The 18143-nt window shown below is 38.2% G+C and overlaps 1 protein-coding gene across 3 annotated transcripts in view; it reads right to left on the bottom strand.

Annotated features, from left to right (window-relative positions):
- ADAMTS18 (ADAM metallopeptidase with thrombospondin type 1 motif 18) overlaps nucleotides 1-18143 on the bottom strand; it is a 485565-nt gene that overhangs the window by 137311 nt on the left and 330111 nt on the right. For 2 of the 3 annotated variants that reach the window (XM_080410685.1, XM_080410686.1), the window contains 6 exons: nucleotides 9895-10177; nucleotides 6612-6758; nucleotides 6047-6246; nucleotides 5378-5461; nucleotides 4350-4509; nucleotides 3610-3715 (listed from right to left, as the gene is read on the bottom strand). In XM_080410685.1, coding sequence (XP_080266811.1) covers nucleotides 3610-3715; nucleotides 4350-4509; nucleotides 5378-5461; nucleotides 6047-6246; nucleotides 6612-6758; nucleotides 9895-10177 — 980 coding nt within the window. The remainder of the gene's footprint in view (nucleotides 1-3609; nucleotides 3716-4349; nucleotides 4510-5377; nucleotides 5462-6046; nucleotides 6247-6611; nucleotides 6759-9894; nucleotides 10178-18143) is intronic. The other variant, XM_080410687.1, reaches the window with a different exon arrangement.

Genomic DNA, 18143 nt, shown 5'->3' with positions numbered 1-18143 from the left:
ACTGCCTCTTTCTGAGTGCTTTGCTCAGTCAGCAGCACCATGAGGCTCTCCTTTCACTAGGAGAGGTGTTGGGATAGTATAAAGAATAATAAGCAATAATAAAAACACATAAAAATTATAAATTATGTGGAGTTATTGATATCTTAAAGCTAATTTTCAGGTTTTTTCCTTCCACTGTTTTATATTTACTCACTAGATGGGACATCTGTGAAAATCAATGTGTTTTGAATAGAAATTTCATAATCTGTTACTTCAGCGTTGTAGTACATTGGCAACTTTATGAATGCAATCTGTGCACACGCAGGGAATATCTAATTTACTGGAGTTGGTCCTCTACTGTTACAAATCATTGCAGGCTCATCAGAGTTACTGTATGTGTTGCCACCAGCTGAGGCTCCAAACTTGGTAAAATAAATGGCTCCTATAAATGGACAAAAAAAGTACCAACTGAGCTTGTATTTTAGAATTGTTTATAAAATGCTAACTTTTTTTCACATGCATTGCAGCCAAAGAATCCAGAGTTTATATACCCACTGACATAACGGGCTCTGAACTCCCAAAGGAACAGTTAAGCTTTCAGGTAAAAACACAAACTGCTTCAAGAAAACCATAAAAATGTGTAACAACTGAAGGTACTTGGTGGATTGCAGAATGTGATCTATACAGTATACAATATTCTCCTACTACAAAATCCTTAGGATAATATATTCACAGTGGACTTTAGCACCTTCAAGTCTGTCACAGGTATTTTTTTCTTCCAAGAATCTCTGTATCACAGAGACAGAATTCAGTTGTTCTCAATCACATACTAGGTAGTCTCAGGAACATGAACACGAACATATGATAATAAAGACATTTCGTATCTGGCACAGTTTTTTTTCCAGGACATAAGATACATTTAATTAGGAGTATGGAACTATACCAAAGAAAGGCTGAATAATAGGAGAATCAAAGGTAGTGGTGAAATAGAAAAAAAAACCCAACTTAAAAAATTTCCAAGCATAATCTCTCAAAGCAAATAAGAAAATAAACAGGAAGGAAGGGCATTAAGAGACGAAAGGGGATATTTCTTGAAAAATAAGCTGTGGGCCTGATTCTCTCCTAATACTGATCAAAGGGCATTAAAAATATACTGAGGCCAGTGAAACTGCATTAGTGTGACAGGAGGATCAAACTATATATTTTACATCTTTGGTCCCATTGAAAGCATTGGCACCATTCCCACGGGCTTCACTGGTAGCTGGATTATTTTTTAATCCCTTGTTTCCCATCAGATGTACAAAAACTTGTGAAAGGGTCACTCATGTAGACATTAGGTCATAGTATATACTGTAGAGCATATTTGTACAATGAAAACTAAATAGTCCTGATTCAGTCATGCAGAATCAGAAGGACACACGCCTTGACTGAACAGCAGAATACAGTACCACTGCTTTTCAAAGATACTCTGTGCAGTAATGTCACTGGACAAAATAAAGATCCTATGCCCATGATTTTATCTGACCCTTGATTTCAGGTTTGTACCACATAAAGAAACTATGCCTCTATGCTGCCAGTGGTTACACAGACTCCAGCTTGAACTATGTTAAAACTGAAAAACAAAACCATAATAAAGTTGTGAAAAAGTAATTCAAAATTATTTGGGGAAAAAAAAAAAAAAAAAAAAAAACAAAAAAAAAAAAAAAAAACAGAAGAGCAAAACCTAATCATCATCTTCAGATTTAATTCAACAATTCAGAGAACAGCTGAAGCTCCATGGAAGATTATTACTGATTTTGTTTGAGAGACAGGAGGTTCTTAGGAAAATCACATTCTTATTATGATAGAAACCAAATGGAAATCCAATGGATGTAGAGACAGGGAGGCAGAAACCCCCACAAAGGCTCTTTTTAGCCAAATGACGCATTAGTTACAGAGAACAAAGGACAGGTTGAATGGAATGAATGGCTCCCAGATGCTATGAAACACTGGGTCTTCTGGGAAAGGGACTTTTAAGAGATTCAGACAGATCACTCCTCCATACTGTGAGCTGCAGTGTTCTACCTCTTTTTGGAGCAACCACACTGATACTAGAAGCAATTTGTCTACCAGAACATGGTAGCAATATGGGAAGCCTGTAGATTATTGTTGTCAGCTTTTACTGTTTATTCTGGTTATCACCTGTAATATATAAAACGTTGAAAAATAAAAATAAAAGGAAAGTTACCCTGAGCAGCTGATTAATCATTTCATGCTAAAGGACACACCTCTGAGTGAAAAATCTTGACTCTGGCCTGAAATTGTCTATAGCTTCCCATCAAATTAGAAACAGTTGTGAGGTGGCTGTGACAGAATAAGGTTCCTCCACCTATGGCAGCAAAATCAATCAAAATCCAACAGTGGTTATTTTTATTTTTCTTGAAGAGATGATATTTAACATGGCCAACACATTAACTGGATGTTTGATGTATTCTAATCATTATACAGCACTCTATAAATCATAGAATCACAGAATTATTTAGGTGGGAAAAGACCTTTGAGATCATCAAGTCCAACTGTTCAGCTAGCATTGCCAAGTCCACCACTAAACCAAAGCACCACATCTACACGTCTTTTATATACCTCCACAGATGGTGACTCAACCAGCTCACTGGGCAGCCCGTTTCAATGCTTGACAACCCTTTCGGTGAAGAAACTTTTCCTTATTTATCCAGTCTAAATCCTAGTGCAACTTGAGGCCATTTCCTCTCATCCTACCACTTGTTACTTGGGAGAACAGACTGACACGCACCTCACTACAGCCTCCTTTCAGGTAGTTGTAGGGAGCAATAAGGTTTCCCCTGAGCCTCCTTTTCTCCAGGCCAAACACCCCCAGTTCCCTCAGCTGCTCCTTATAAGAATTGTGCTCTAGACCCTTCACCAGCTTCATTGCTTTTCCCTGGACATGTTCCAGTACCTCTACATCCCTCTTGTAGCGAGGGGCCCAAAACCCAACACAGTGTTCAAGGCACAGCATCAACAGTGCTGAGGGACAATCACTTCCCCGGTCCTGCCGGCCACACCATTTCAGATACAAGCCAGGATGCTGCTGGCCGCCTTGGCCACCTGGGCACACTGCGGGCTCACGTTCGGTAGCCGTCAACCAGCACCCCCAGCTCCTTTCCCACCAGACAGCGTACCAGCCCCCTGCCCCCAGCCTGTTGCTCTGCGGGGAGTCGTTGTGCCCCAAGTGCAGGACCCGGCACTGATCCTTGCTGAACATCATACAACTGGCCGTGGCCCATCTATCCAGTCTGCCCAGGCCCCTCTGCAGAGCCTCCTGCCCTCAAGCAGATCAACACTCTTGCCCAACCTCGTGTCATCTGCAAACTGACTGAGGGTGCACTTGATCCCCTTGTTCAGATTGTTGATAAAGATATAAAACAGGACTGGCCCCAATACAGCCCTGGGGAACACCACTTGCGACTGGCCACCACCTGGATTTAACTCCATTCACCACCACTATTTGGGCTCAGCCATCCATCCGATCCAAATGATCCATATTTAACTGATTTATGTTAACTTGTGCTATGTTTCCATTCACTCACAGATTTATTTATAGAAGGAGCACGTAAGACTCGTGAAACTTACTTGTGTCCAGATTCATGAGCAATTGTAAAAGCCAGTCCAAGGCCTGTATCTTCATTAATGGTGCAACTACGGTATTTGCTGCACATGCCACTGATAGGTGCAAATCCTGAAGGAAGGAAGCAGTAGAATAGTTTGTTCCCCTACAGAATCCCAAATACATATATCATCTGCACTGGTCCTAATAAGCCTATTTGTGGTGCATGAAGATGATTGTCTGCTTCATCAGATTTATCGTGGAGGAATTACAGCAGACTTTTATTTAGCTATAAAGAAAATCCTGTATAAGAAGTATAAATCAAACCTAACCTCTCAAAATATACTTTACTTGTAAAGATTATTCTTTCCCCCCTTCATGCCTTCACTGCTCCCAAATTAGGGAGGAATCCCATTCAAAAAGGGCAAGTAGTCATAAAAAGGAAAAAAAATATCAGTGGCTCAGAAATATTCTCAAAATCAAAAATATTCCCAAAATCAAAAATATTCCTTGAAGAGGTGACAATTCAAAAGGATGTCTTCAGATAGCTTATTTTGCCACTTTTTCTGGGGCAATGATACCGGAAATACTCATTTTCTTTTAGGTATCTCAGAGACAAATATATAAAAATAATAGTGTTCTTTACGCTTCGAAAAGGCTACTATTATGTGCAAAAATAGACGATTTTATAACATTCCCATCTCTATAAATCAAGATGATGCTGTTGACACTCACGAGTTTATCAGAACATGTTTTCATATCATACCTAAAGTATCACAGGGCTCATTTTTCCAAGAGCAGATATCAAAGCCCGTAAGCAAGATGGCATGGTCATGGCGCTTTCCATTCTTCCCAACCAGAGCAGACTGCCATTGGCAAAAGCTGTTCAGTGACTGGTCCGCATGGTGGTTAATCAGTAATCCACCCTGTAGATATTTCATGGACATAGAAATAAGGTGCTTCCATCAATATTTGAGAAACGTGATTGAAAGAATAAGAGTTGGTTAGGGAAAAGAGTATTACTTTTTCATATTTGTTTTGCATAAACTTATGTATTCCCATGTTAACTGTCTGTGATGACCAATTCTGTTGATAAGTGAATCAATTACAATTGTAGAATAAAACTGCTCCTCTCCCCAGACACAGATATTTTCAAAGTCAGTGGTTGGAATTACAGTGTACAAATAATTTTGAATCCTGATAACATTGCACGCTAAACTGTTTTCAATCTTGTGATTAAAATATTTGGAGATTTCTCTGAAGGAAAAGTATTATCCAAGTAGATCAACCCATCACAAACTTGTCTTCATCAGAAGAAATTTTGTCTCCTTTTGTGTCAGCATCCTTACCAAAAGAATTGGCACCACTCCCACCTTTTGTTACACACTATCTTCAATTCAGGACTTTTGACTCCTTGCCCTTCTGATCACCACATCCTGGAAAGTCCAGGTCACAATCTTTTTATTTATTTAAATACTTCTTAAGTAGATTTCTCCTTCCAGCTATTTCTGTTCAAGAAAATGCTGGAAATTGTTAAGTTTTATCTCACTGAAATCATTTCAGTGTTTCTAAAGAACATTTATATGAAACGAAGATTTTAGTATCAAAAAATGAGCAGCAGTGAAATGCAGAAAGTGTGATTTTGGAGGTTTTTGTGATTTTCATCATCTTCTCACGCTTTATGTCTTAAGAAACCTCTAATGAAAGTTCATGTACCTAACACAGGAACACCCAATACTCCCTGTGAACAGCAGCAAATGAAGCACACCACACAAAAATTCTGACCCAACTTACAGGCTCTTGTTCCAAAAGAAGAAGGCTCACAATGATAATGTTTATATCACTTCCAATTGTTCCATCTTTAAACAGACTGGAGACCTGCAATGGTTATTGAAGAGGAAATATCATCTACATGTGTAATTTTTTTAATAGACTAAACTCATGTATTGAGTTACTGCATTTGGCTTCAATTTCCATTTAAAATTAATGGAGTTATTACCTTTTAGGATTAATTTAAAATAGTTTAACCCAGAATTATGCCCCAAACCACTAGACTTATTCAAAAACCTTGAAAACTTTCTATTGTCTTCAGTGGGCTTTGTTCTGTCCTTGGTTTCCTGGATTAAGTGTAATCAAGTTCAAATTCAAGTTTTGTAGTACAAGGGCAAAGCCACAAAGCAAAATATATTTTTTGTTAAATTATATGATTTTTCACAAAATAAATTTGTGCTTTCTCAAATGAATTTTTGTTTCAAGGAGAGACATCAGACAAAACAAAGTTTCATGATACTAAATGAAAGTTTCCATTTCAGAGTATCTGCCTTTTTTGTACTACACAAGAAGTAATTTAAAATACGACATTTTAAATATTTTCCTTTTTTTTTTTTTTTTTTTTTTGAACCCTACAGTACTTTTGACAGAGCTGTGATAATCTAGGGATAATTCAGATACACCACATCTTACCATATTCATGACTGTTAAGATGTACGTTGTTACATTTTCCTTGCCATGTTTCTCCAACATTTTTTTATCTGCCACAACAAGGGTTTCAACATTGAGACTTCCATTTTTCTGAATTTTAGCAGATGATCTTTTGAACCTTGCAGAAGTCCCATATTCATCTGAGCGAATGTACGTCTCTTCCGTGGGTGGCTTAGGTGCATCTAAAAGGAAATAAAACTCAGTTTTGGAAAAGGTTCAGAGCACTCATGAACAGTTTCATCAGAAAATGAAGCATCACAAGTTTAGAGCCTTAGATTATTTTTACAGCACATGATCTAGTACTTATGGCTAAGTTATTCTATATTTATTAATAAAGACCTGATTCATTCCTGAGCGAAGGATGGCTACAGGGAAAGAAGAAAATGGGAGAACCACAATCGTATGCAATAACCACTTTAAAATAAAGAATTAATCTAACAAAATGGTAGTATTTGTGGCAAAAAATACATACAGAAGTTTAACAGAATATCTACATTTTTCCTATCCTTTTGATAACTTCTTAAGGTGTTTGGCATGTGCTACTTACATAGCAGTTGGTAAAAAAGTCCTTTCCACAACAGATGTCCACCGTCAGTACAGAAAGCAGACACACACCACAAGTAAGATTCCTGCCAGCCTGCTGTTGTGATTGACATTAGCCTTCTATGTGAATTTGCCACTGAGATTATCCCTGCTGGGAATATATTTATATAGGGAAATGTCAGGCAATAGCAAGGAGGGCTTGGTAACAGGATATGCGCATCCAGCCCACACACCCCAATGCCAGGGAGCACTTTTTCCCTCTGTACTTGTGTCACATGGTCAATGGCACAGTTAGAGCATGGTCTCTACTCCATTTCTTCACAGCCAGGAATGGGAAAAGAAATCTATATCCTAGTCCTGTAATGCTGCTGTTATTCATAGCTTCTTTTGCATAAACCTACATTGCCTCTGAATCAAGAATTATCTCAAAGGCCACTTCAACATATTATTCAGATAACGATAGTTTTTGTTCACAGGATGTAACATGACACAAGTGAGGAAGCCTCAGGTAATCAAAAAAATCCTGCCTGTGTCTCATCACAAGGACATAGTTAAAACAGATGCCACTTCCTTCCATGCCGAACTGGGAAATCATGAATACCACAGAATGCACAACAGCAGCCTGCTTGCAAGGACTAAGTCACTCTGAACTATGTTTAACATGCCAGTAACTGTGCTAGTAAGATTTTAAAATGTATCAGCCATTATAAACAATTGTCCTTTACAAGCTCAAAGAACTTTTCTGGAAGCACGTCAAGACATGAAGACATGCCTCACCCAAGAGTGAAGCATTCAGTTCAAGGCACATCAGTTTCCATGTACTGTTTTGAAGGCAATACGACTTCAAGGCATTCGACTCATAAATCCATGAGCAGTGTTTTGCTCTTGAATTAACTTCACTGTTACTAATAAAACCTAAGCAGCAGCAATGTTTCAAGCATGATTTATGATCTACAGTCCAGTTAATTCTCAGGATCTAAAAACATTTAGATTGTGAAGGGTCTGAAAGATTATTAACTGGCTGTCCTAGTGCTTACAAATTGCCAGCATATGAAATTGTAGAGGATGGTGAGTGCGACAAGCTACTTTTATGACACTAAAAGTGGCAGTGTGCTCTTCCCTCTTACTGTTCATCAAGTTTGGAGTCGTTCTTAGGTTAGGATAAATTAACCTCAACTCAGTGGTGTTAATAGTAGAGGAGTGTCTTCCATAAGACTGCATTCTGAATGCCTTTGTTCATTCAAGCTGAAATTTTCTATTCCAGGTGATCAGATTGGACTTTGCTGAAAATTTCAAACTGATATGACTCCAGATCTCAGAACAAGACAATATACAAACCAAGAAAAAAAAAAACAACACCAACAACAAAAAAAAACAAAACCAAGAAAAATGTCCCAAATAATCATAGAAGAGGTGTTGCCTTTACTGAAGTGAGATGTTTTCTTCTACATGCTGTATTTGTCTTTACTCAATTAAACAATCACAAGTGATTTTATTTGTAGGACTGCATTCATTCAGTGAACATACATTGACTTGTTCTATAGATTAGCCAAAGCTGGGTATAGAAATAGGTTGTAATTTTTTAGAACTCCTTCATTTCTCTCGGAAGGTTACAGGTATGTACTGCATGAACTGAAAGACTGCAGGATGTGAAAAGAAAGTTTCATGGTTAAGGTAATTAAATGCAATCTTGCTTAATCAGATCCTAACAGCATCTGAAACACTCTAAACAATGATGGGTAAATCACTTATACTAAACTCATCACAGCTAGATGCTAATCGCATGTTCTTCATTTAACATAAACCCAACTTGAATATGCAGCTAAGAACTCACAGCTGTAACCGAAGTTATTTAATACATAGATACACACATAGAATTAGAGGAGCATATATTCTGCTAAGTATTTTAAAGAAAAACCTCAGTTTATCGATTTGGTCCCCAGAAGCAATGGTTATTTTTGACTTCTCCTGTGTCTGAGCCATGAGAATAATGACAGTATCTTCTCACATGCCAGGAGGTTATGAAAATACAGTGTTCAAAATGTACTCATTTATTATAGCAATAAGCACCATGTAAAAGCTCAAGTGGACACAAATAATTCTTAATTTGGACAAGCAGTCACAGGGCATACAGTAAAAAAACTGCAAGACCACAGCAGACAATGCAAATAAAATGCTGTAGAGCTGATGAGCACCACCGTCCTCTGCTCTGAAGCAGGCAGCAGGAAAACCAGACAGGAGGGAAAGGGAGTGTGTAACGAGGTATTTGTGAACTGCATTAGAATGCAAATGTTTATAGGTTGAATCATAGGCTTGTGCATCTGGTATTTGAGGTCTAGCTTTCCAATCTAGAAAGAAGGATTTTTGAGGAAGCTGTCAATTTTTAATAGGCAGTTTTCAGGCCTCAGGCAGGCCTCAGTCTCAGCCAGCCACCTTTTCCACTACCTCCTTTCTCATTCCTTCCCTTCTGTTTGTTTTCTCTTTCTTCCTTACATGCCTGCCTTTTGGAAAAGGAACCGTCTCATTTGCTAAGAACTCAAGTAGGAAGTTGGAAGAATATCACTGGACTGAGACAATGTTTTCAATACTGTGTGCAGTCCTGGAGACCCTCATTAAGAAACTCAGCTCTAAAGCAGATCAGCTTTCAAACAGAATCAACTGAATGCTGTAAGCACAGATATAGGGTCCAAGGGGGATCTAAAATATTCTGCAATTTGAGGGTCTAATGAGGACTCAGACTAGACCTTGGCAGGATAATATATTCCAATATATTTTTTAAGAGGTGGCTCCAAAATCTTATTTAAACAATTTACATGGGAGGTTCTTTTTGAAGATCTCAGTTGCTAAACATTTCATTATCAAATAGTGAGTTTTGAAAGACGTATTCTCTATCCTCTCAGAAATTACTGATTACTTTTTCTCCATCTTCAAACCTAATTAAATATATATCCCCAAACTAACAGAGAGCAGATCAGGGGCTTGGCATCCATCACTGTGCAGAGCTGCTTACTGAAAACTACGTAATTGTCACAAAATCAGGCAAGGGATCTTTTAATCTAGGTAGAGAATAAGAAAACTAAACAGTGATTCTAATGGCTTAATAAAATATATTATGACATCAATTTAAAGGAATAATCAAGTCTGTAATATCTAATCCACTTTAGAACTGTATAATTTAAGGTTATTATATCTCCATCACAAAGGTGACTGTGAACCACACTTCAGAATCACCATACAGTCTCTAAGAGCCACTATCTCAAACAAGGAGAGAAAGTTTCCTTACATACATTTCTTGCGACGTCCACAAAAATGTTGCTTTTGAAACCTTCCATGGTGGTAATCATTTGCTTGAGCATGATACTTGTGGGAAGTGTGAGTTCTGTGATGACCAAAAGAAAAGTGTTTGGGACTGGACTCTATTGTGTACCGATGCACTTTCTCTTCTGCAGTTCGTTTATATAATACATGAGGATGGTGTCCAGCAGGCGATGTGTAGTTGTGCTCCTGTGCTAGCTGCTGAGGTAACGGAGATATAAGGAACTCGATCTTCTGTGTCCTTATCAAACCTGACTAAAAAAAGAAACACCACCAGAAATTAGAGAAAAGACTGTCAAAGTTCACAGCTGGAACATGCTAGGTCTTAAACTGTTTTTTCTTCAAAGCCTAGACAGATTGAAATGTGCTCTTCTAAATTAGATTTACTCAAGATATAATCTAGATAGTCTTCTCAATTAAAGTATGCATTTTTTCACTTCAGAGATCACCAGGTTTCACGTTTGGTAACACACAAAACAAGAATGTTGCGGGACTGGCAACATAGCACCTTCGCACAGTACCATGAATAATTTCGTATGCAATATTAATCCATTCTTCACAGTATAGATTTGGTTCTATGGGTGTTTGTGTACAGCATATACAGTCTCACATAAAAAGAAAATGCTTTTGGAAAATGCATCTTCTAATAAATGCATACATTAGTAAACCAAAATATTTAAATTTAATTTTTTTTTTTCTGAATAAGGTATTACCAGATGGGAATCCCAGACTTAAGGTTACCCCTAAGTATAAACATAAGCACATTATAGTACAGTAGCACAAAGCTGAAGCATCTGAACATTTTAGTGCTATCATTCAGTAATCAACTCCCTGCAATTTAATCTTCATAAATGCAGTTTATTATTTATGCCCTCCTACAAAAGAAAACTGATCAGTGAAAGCAAGTATCTGATTGTTTTCCTTCTTGGATCCCTGAAAGACAGAAGTAAGTATGGGAAAACTACGCTGTAGTTTTCACATAGTATCTGTGCATAAAACTGCACATGTGATGAAGTGTTTCCAGGATCAGGGCCAGGGAAATGTGGGTGGCACTGAGGAAGTATTTCCATGCAGCTCATTAATCAGTTATGATTTTATTTCATTTCTTGGTTTTGTAAAACATGTTGTAATAAACACTCCTTTTTACCAAGTCAAAAACCAAGAAGAAGTTTCATCAGGTAATTCTATTACATTATATACGTAATACTAGATACAGATTTTTGGTTTGGATCAGTGAGGCTCTACCATGTGCCAACACGCTCCTGCCAAAACTGACATCCCACGAGGACTACATATCTCTTATGCTTCAGAAAAATATGTGCAGACAAACAAATGTCAATTGCAAACCATCTTGCCCGACATCTTAAGTCCTCCCAGATTATGATTCCACCTCCTTCCTCAAAAAGTATTCTTTGAAAATGCACATATTAGACATGTAACACCTATTCCCTCCTGAAATGGATGCTTTTCTTTAGACTAACGTCCTAGGACCTGAATGCCAAGGGTATCAGAAGGAGACCAGTTTGAATGCCTAATGTAAGCATTGTATTTCTTGAGGATTTGTGGAATTTTCTGCACTTTCAAAATTGTTTCCCATGAGGAAACGTCAACAGAAAATGAAAAGCAAGTCAAAATAGAAAGTTATATATGAAATCTTCACAGCTTTAACCACTTACCAAGTTAATGCTAAAATTGACTTTAAGTCTATTCCAGCTGAAAAGATTTATCAGAGATATACAGGTTCTTAACAGCCTATAGTCATACACTATGCCCTTTTCATGGAAATTCACTTCTGCCTTTCCAAATCAAAGGTGGCTTCGCAGTACTCCCCAGTACAAGCAACTTTCACAGGGGCCTAATAATAGTGCTTGCAAAATCAAATGGTGACCTGAATTTTGACAATAGAAGAGATTCCATATTATGAACTATGAGGGTCTACTTGTCTCCTGGAAAATAATGTGAAAACAAACATATACGACATTCTGATTAAGTTTGCCTCCTCTCTTTTCTTCAACATGAATTCATAATTCGGTATCAGCCTATATCTTCTTAACATTCTAAATGAAGGTTAAAATTGCCTCTGTCAATAAGAGACAGGCTTTAAATAATTGACAAGAATTTAACTTGGCTGTTCACTGCAATAAGTTGGCATATTTCAAATGTCAGATCGCATTTGGTCATGACAAAGTACTTTCCTGTAGGGAAGAAGACTAATATTTTAAATCTTTATGATGTGTGTCATCACACAATTTGAAAGTGGTTCCGAGAGGCAATTTTTATCTGCTAGAGTGCACTGATAATTGGGCACTGCTAAATGATTTTTTTTTTTTCAGTTGGAAAACAGAAATGTAGTGAATCTGGTTTTTATTTCCCCATTTTAAAGGCTTCTAGAAATTATTCCTGTAGGATTCATTTTGTCAATGATTCAAACCATATGGAACAAAGGGTTTTCTACATTTTCCTGTAAGACACTGTCCCTGATGTACACCAAGTTTCAGCCCCCAATGTAATTTCTATATTTAACATTGTAAGGGTGGATTGAGAATCGGGGGGGGGGGGGGGGAGCGAGAGTAAACTGAATTCTGGGCCCTGCGCTGCATGTATATTGCTGCACCTTTACATAGCCTGTAGCTGACTGCGTGCCTTACAAATGCATTCACTTTTTTCCCCGTAGAAATTACTCTAAATCTCCCGTAAGACTCCTTTCCTTTGGGTTTTACATCAGACACATCCTCCAAATTGAAAAATGTTGTGTAAATGAAAGATACTTTCGTTTTGATAACATCGAGTTTTATGAAGTTGTCAAGAAGAAAGGGAAAGTGCCACGGAGCAGTCTGAACACTCACTCAATCACAGACCATTTTCTATTTCTTCCAGGTATGGGATCATTTCAAAACCTCATATTAAAATAATCTGTCTGGCAATTCCAAAGTAACATTGAGTATGCTGACCTGGCTTCTGACAGAGATGCTCCGGATCACTGCAAAGGGGGCAATTGAGCAATAACTGCCAGAGACTTTTCTTGCAGGTTCTTTAATTTTAGCCTTAGGTAAAGCAAAATGGCCTATGGCTATGGTCATGCTGGCTGGAAAATATAACAGCTGAGAAATGCCAGAGCACAGAGGTAGGATACCAGCACAGAATCATCTTTTCTAACTTTAAGCTGCCAAAGAATCCCAGTTTCTTGAAGGCCAGATTTTGGCTAGTGTTTACCCATGGGCACTCTAAGTTTCAGGGTGGTGGGTTGGTTGTTTTTTTTTGTAAAAAAAAGGGTTCTGGGAATTTTTTCTGCAAATACATGAAACATTTTTCTAATTGTAAATTAGGTGCACTGTGTTTATCCAGCTCCAATACTTCAGTAGATGAACACATACTGTCAAAACTGTCATGGAAATTCATGCATTAGGTTCCCTATTACAGCATAACTTTAAGTATACATGTGGTTTTCCTTGAATCAGAACTCAGTATCTTTCCATTAACTTTGATGGGTTTGGGACCCATCAAAGAGAGGGTCAGATAGGTCAAAACTCCACTTTTATTTCAGATTCTCCACAATTATAACACCATGAGAGGAAGCAGGATGACAAAATCTAACATTTTTACCAAGTCTAGACAACACAGCATGAAAAAGGCCAGGGACTCCTCTCTATTCCCTCTCTCTCCCACTGTGGCTATCACTAATAATAGCAGTAATTGTGAGAATATGGTGGGAAGGAAAACCCAAGAGATTGCTCGTTGGAATTTGCTGTTCTCTTGTTCTTTCCTCACAACACATTTGCTTTCCTTCTGTAAGGGATATTCCATGCCACTGGAAAGTAAACAGAAAGACATACGTTGATCTGTGTGGTTAGCAAATAATTCTGAATCAATAAATTAGAGGAACTTGCAGTTTGTTTGCAGAAAAGTTGAGGAGAGATGAGAAGGCAACATTCCTACCACTTGTTATTTGTTGGGAAATGTTTGCTTAGCTCTGGGCTAAAGGAATTTTCAGATCCATTATGTCTTTGTGAAATTCCTCAGTATCAGGGTGTTATCACCCAGGTAAGGCACTTGTTCTGTTTTCTTGGTGTGTTTCAAAAGGAGGAAGAATTGCAAAATCAAATTTGGACAAGGGAAAGGATAATAAAATACCTGATTCAAGATTTTTTTACATTGAAGTTAGATTATAAGCTGAAAAATAAGAAGAATTCTTCAAAGCACTGAAAGTTCATCTTAGCTATACAACCCCAGGTAAATCTTCCACTGATTTTAGACCCACATAGCACAGTTTTGAGAGTCACACGCTAACATATCTGTTTCTAACAGGTCTCACTGGCCTCTTACTGGAACAGCACAAAGGCTGCTCCCATTTGTCTCCTCCTGTGTTAGACTCTGAGCAAAGCCTCTGGCAGATTACCAGCCTGTAAACCCAATTCATTTTGAGGCTTCAGCATCTCCAAAAAACAGACCCTCAATAAAAAACACAGCAGTGACAGTGAGCAAAGGATTTTCAAAACTTACGTTCCTTGCCTATAGTTGAACAAAGCTAAGTTCTCAGGTAGCAGACAAACCCTTGCTCCGAGCTAGAAGAGCCTCATGGCTGTGGGTTCTCTGCATATAAGGCATTTTTGTTACATGCTAATTAAATGAAAGCAACAGCTTGGCCATAAACATATTAAAGTTACAGGAGTTCCATAAACCAGATGCAAATAATGAGGTAAGAAGCATAATGAAATTAAACTGAGAATTAAAGCATGGATAAATGAACTGCAATGTCTCTGCTAAACGTAACTACGTAATACTGACTGACACAAAGTTAAATCACAGTTTGTACTAAGACAGGAATATCTCAACTAAATAAAGTGCTAAAAAGTTTGCATGTATGGTCTAAGGAATACTACTTATACCCAGAATGCTTTACTCAGTATTATGAGCATGCACATAAAATTAGGTGTTAAAAAACAACTGTGCCTCTAACCGAGAGCAACTAAAACAATGGCCAAATAAATCAATGAAGTCTATACCATTAGGTCGGTGTGTATGTACTCAAGATGAAAAATCTTTCAAAAGGAAGAGTTAAACGTTGTTTCACACCCATTAAAATAGTTCCAAAAATTCATGCAGTTTTAAAAGACTTGACAAAAGGCCAACTGAAATTGGCATAAAGCTTTCCACAGACTTCAGTGTACATTGATCCAAGACTTCTGTTATTTCCCAACTGTCCAGCTTCTAAAAAACACAAATCATTGATTCAAACACATCTTAACAAGAGTTACAGCACGTAAAGTACAGAGACATAAAGTACAGTTTTTAGTTCTACTTAAAACAAATAGAAATATAAATTAAGAACTTCCTTGAAATATAAAGAATAAGAAGAACAGATGGCCTAAGAACTATGGTTGCTGGCTATTTAAAATTATCTGAGGGCAAAGATGTCCCTATAACTAGTACTCACATCACAATATTGTTGGGACCATCTCACGCCACAGCATATTGGAGTCTTTTCTTGTTCACTTTGTAGAGAAAATTAATGAAATTATCTTAGCTACAGTTCATTTTAATCAAAGTCAAACTCTTATTTTCTGCCCTGATGCTCTGCTAAGTCTCTGGCACTTTGCACCACAAAAGAAACACAACAGACCCATCTCTGCCACTGAAGAATTCCCTTGCTGGAGGAGAGACTCCCCTAGCTCTGGTGTTCAACCTGTGGGTTTGTCTACCAGATTGTTTCCCATACTGGAATAATGAGTATCCTAGAAGCAGAAAGAGGGTACGATAGAGATCCAGAGAACATAACGTTATTCACACAACTTAGAACCGCCTGACAACAGCCAGAAATTGCCTTTGGGCCCAGACTGGCCTTTAGAATCAGGCAGATGTCAATTTTCAAATGCCAACGTGCTGCACCATGTGCTAGAAGAAGGGAAAGGTCTCCCCATAACTCCTGTACCTCCACTCAGACTCCACCACACACTGATGGGGAGATGAGGCCCTTCCCTCAGGTTTTATAAGCTGATAATGATAGTTCCATCATGAAGTACAGAAATGACCTCATGACCTTCAGTCTGCGCTCAGCCCTCCATTCATTCTGCACATACTCCAGGGCAGCTGGTGGCAAGCCAGCTCAAACTAGAAACAATGTAGCTGCTAAGAGACCAGGTTATTAGCTCAGGCACAGTGTTAACATTTATGTGTCTCTACATGGTATTTTGGAGCATTTAGTTCATGACCAGCAGCTTGGAGAACAGCAACTGATTTCAGCCCCATTTCAAATGCATACTCAGAGAACATCATGTGGAGATGGCAGTCCCCTCTGCATACACCAGCAGCCTGACACAAAATCTGGTCAAGACAGCAGGAAAAGTGCCAGCTGTTCAGAATGGGGTTTGGGTCAAGCCTTGAAGACGGGATAGGGACATAGTTTTCTCACACATGCTAAGGAAACCCAGGTAGAATAAAGTCCTGGTAAGTTTGCCAACATTCATCATATGGCTTCCTCTTTCCTCCAGAGCAAGGATATTCAACCAATACTAGTACAAGGTTGTCCAAAGCAATCCTGTATCATGCAAGCAGTTTAAATAAATTATTGTTTCTTTAGAGAACGTGTAATGAAGTAGACTCACCTCTTGAGATGGGTTAAGCTGGTAGTCTGAAAAATACGTGAGACTATAACCTTACTACAGTCATAAGAAAAACTGCTTCCAAGAATTATAGCCAGCTGAACAGCCCAGCCTGACCTGGAATTGTACATACCTGTTATCACTAACTGACTTTTTGAGAGATGGGTTATTGAGCACCTCTCAGGTTAGGGTCAAAATGTCAATGCTCTGGAAAATATAATCAAAATGAGCAAATTAAGATGTGAAATTAGGTAGAAAAAATGACAAGCAACATATCTGGCAAAGCAGAAAGAAGGAGCCAAATTGCAGAAAGTGTTGCTGAGGTGAAAGATATCTTTACCCTTGGGAAGCATCATGAGCAAACAGCCAAACCAATGGCAGTAAATCATGGTAATTAAAGAAGTTCATTCCCTCTTCGGTATGACCTAGAGCTCCTTTTCTGGGTGGTAACTGCAAACGGGACAGCAGCAGCTAACAGAGCTGAGGTGTGTTTTACCTCCAGAAGCTATTTTTGTCCCACTCAGAAGGGCACTTCACACAGATGTGCCCACGTTGCTGAAGCACTGGGTAAATGAAACAAGCTTCTGAGACACAGTGACAGGGGTATGACCCATGATTCTCCAGCAAAAAGTGACAAGGCTGGACCCTAAATCCATACCCATGTCATTAAATAAATTACTGACTTTTAAAGAGTGTTAAGCACCCAGGAGCTCCCACTGAGCTGAACATTGTCTCTGCAAGCATTTCCAGAGTGCATTTATACCAATTTGGGAAAGAAAATGTTCTGGGAAACTAGTGAGAATGGACTCTCATGAGGCTTCCAATAATACACATGTATTATTGAAGTCAGAAATCCCACGAGTAAAACTCAGAGCATGTTCATTTTTGATCCTATCCCAAACCAGGCAGCACAAAGGCATGCAAACACACTAAATGAAAGAAAGAATTTTAGTTAACTAAACTTTTCCCTAGCTTTTATGTTTGCCAAACTTTTCTGAAGAATGGGTGAATTTGTATCAAGTCTGTACGTGGGCAGTTACTGACGACTACCCTGGAGTCAGGGAAGTACAAACGTAATGTTTTATTGGACTGGGTCCTTGGCTGATGAAAGTAACCTCAGCAGATCTTTACTGATTTTCACCAGATTGGAATATCTGGCTTTGTACCACAGCAAATGTTTAGGTTAAGTTAATGGCCTTTATACACACTAAAATATTTTTATTGTGAAAGAAGCATTAGCGTCACTAATTGTTGCCTATTCTGACTTGAGAATTGTACAGCAGATCACATTTTTCTTTAGATTCTAAGTGACTCACAAAAATAACTCAATTTCTTCCATTTTCTAACATAAGATAGATTTCTTGCAAATGTAAAATGTTAAAGAGTTCGTAACAATATAGCATTTTATTATCTGAGGATCTGACAGAAGGAGAGTACGATGTTTAAATTGCCCGTCTGAGTTAGTCATGAAAGACTACTCTGTTTAGTTACTCAAAAGAAGTGCTATGCAGAACATTCAGCAATTATTAAAACAAGGTAACAAAATTACATGTCTTTAATTATTCCTATATGAACAAAGACAGTGTTATCTCTGAATAGTGCCTTTGTATTTCTGCAGTTGA

The sequence above is a fragment of the Falco punctatus genome (assembly GCF_963210335.1).
Source record: "Falco punctatus genome assembly, chromosome: 14".
Taxonomy (NCBI): domain Eukaryota; kingdom Metazoa; phylum Chordata; class Aves; order Falconiformes; family Falconidae; genus Falco; species Falco punctatus.
The sequence above is the reverse complement of the archived record's forward strand: the minus strand, read 5'-3'. Positions and strand labels throughout refer to the sequence as shown.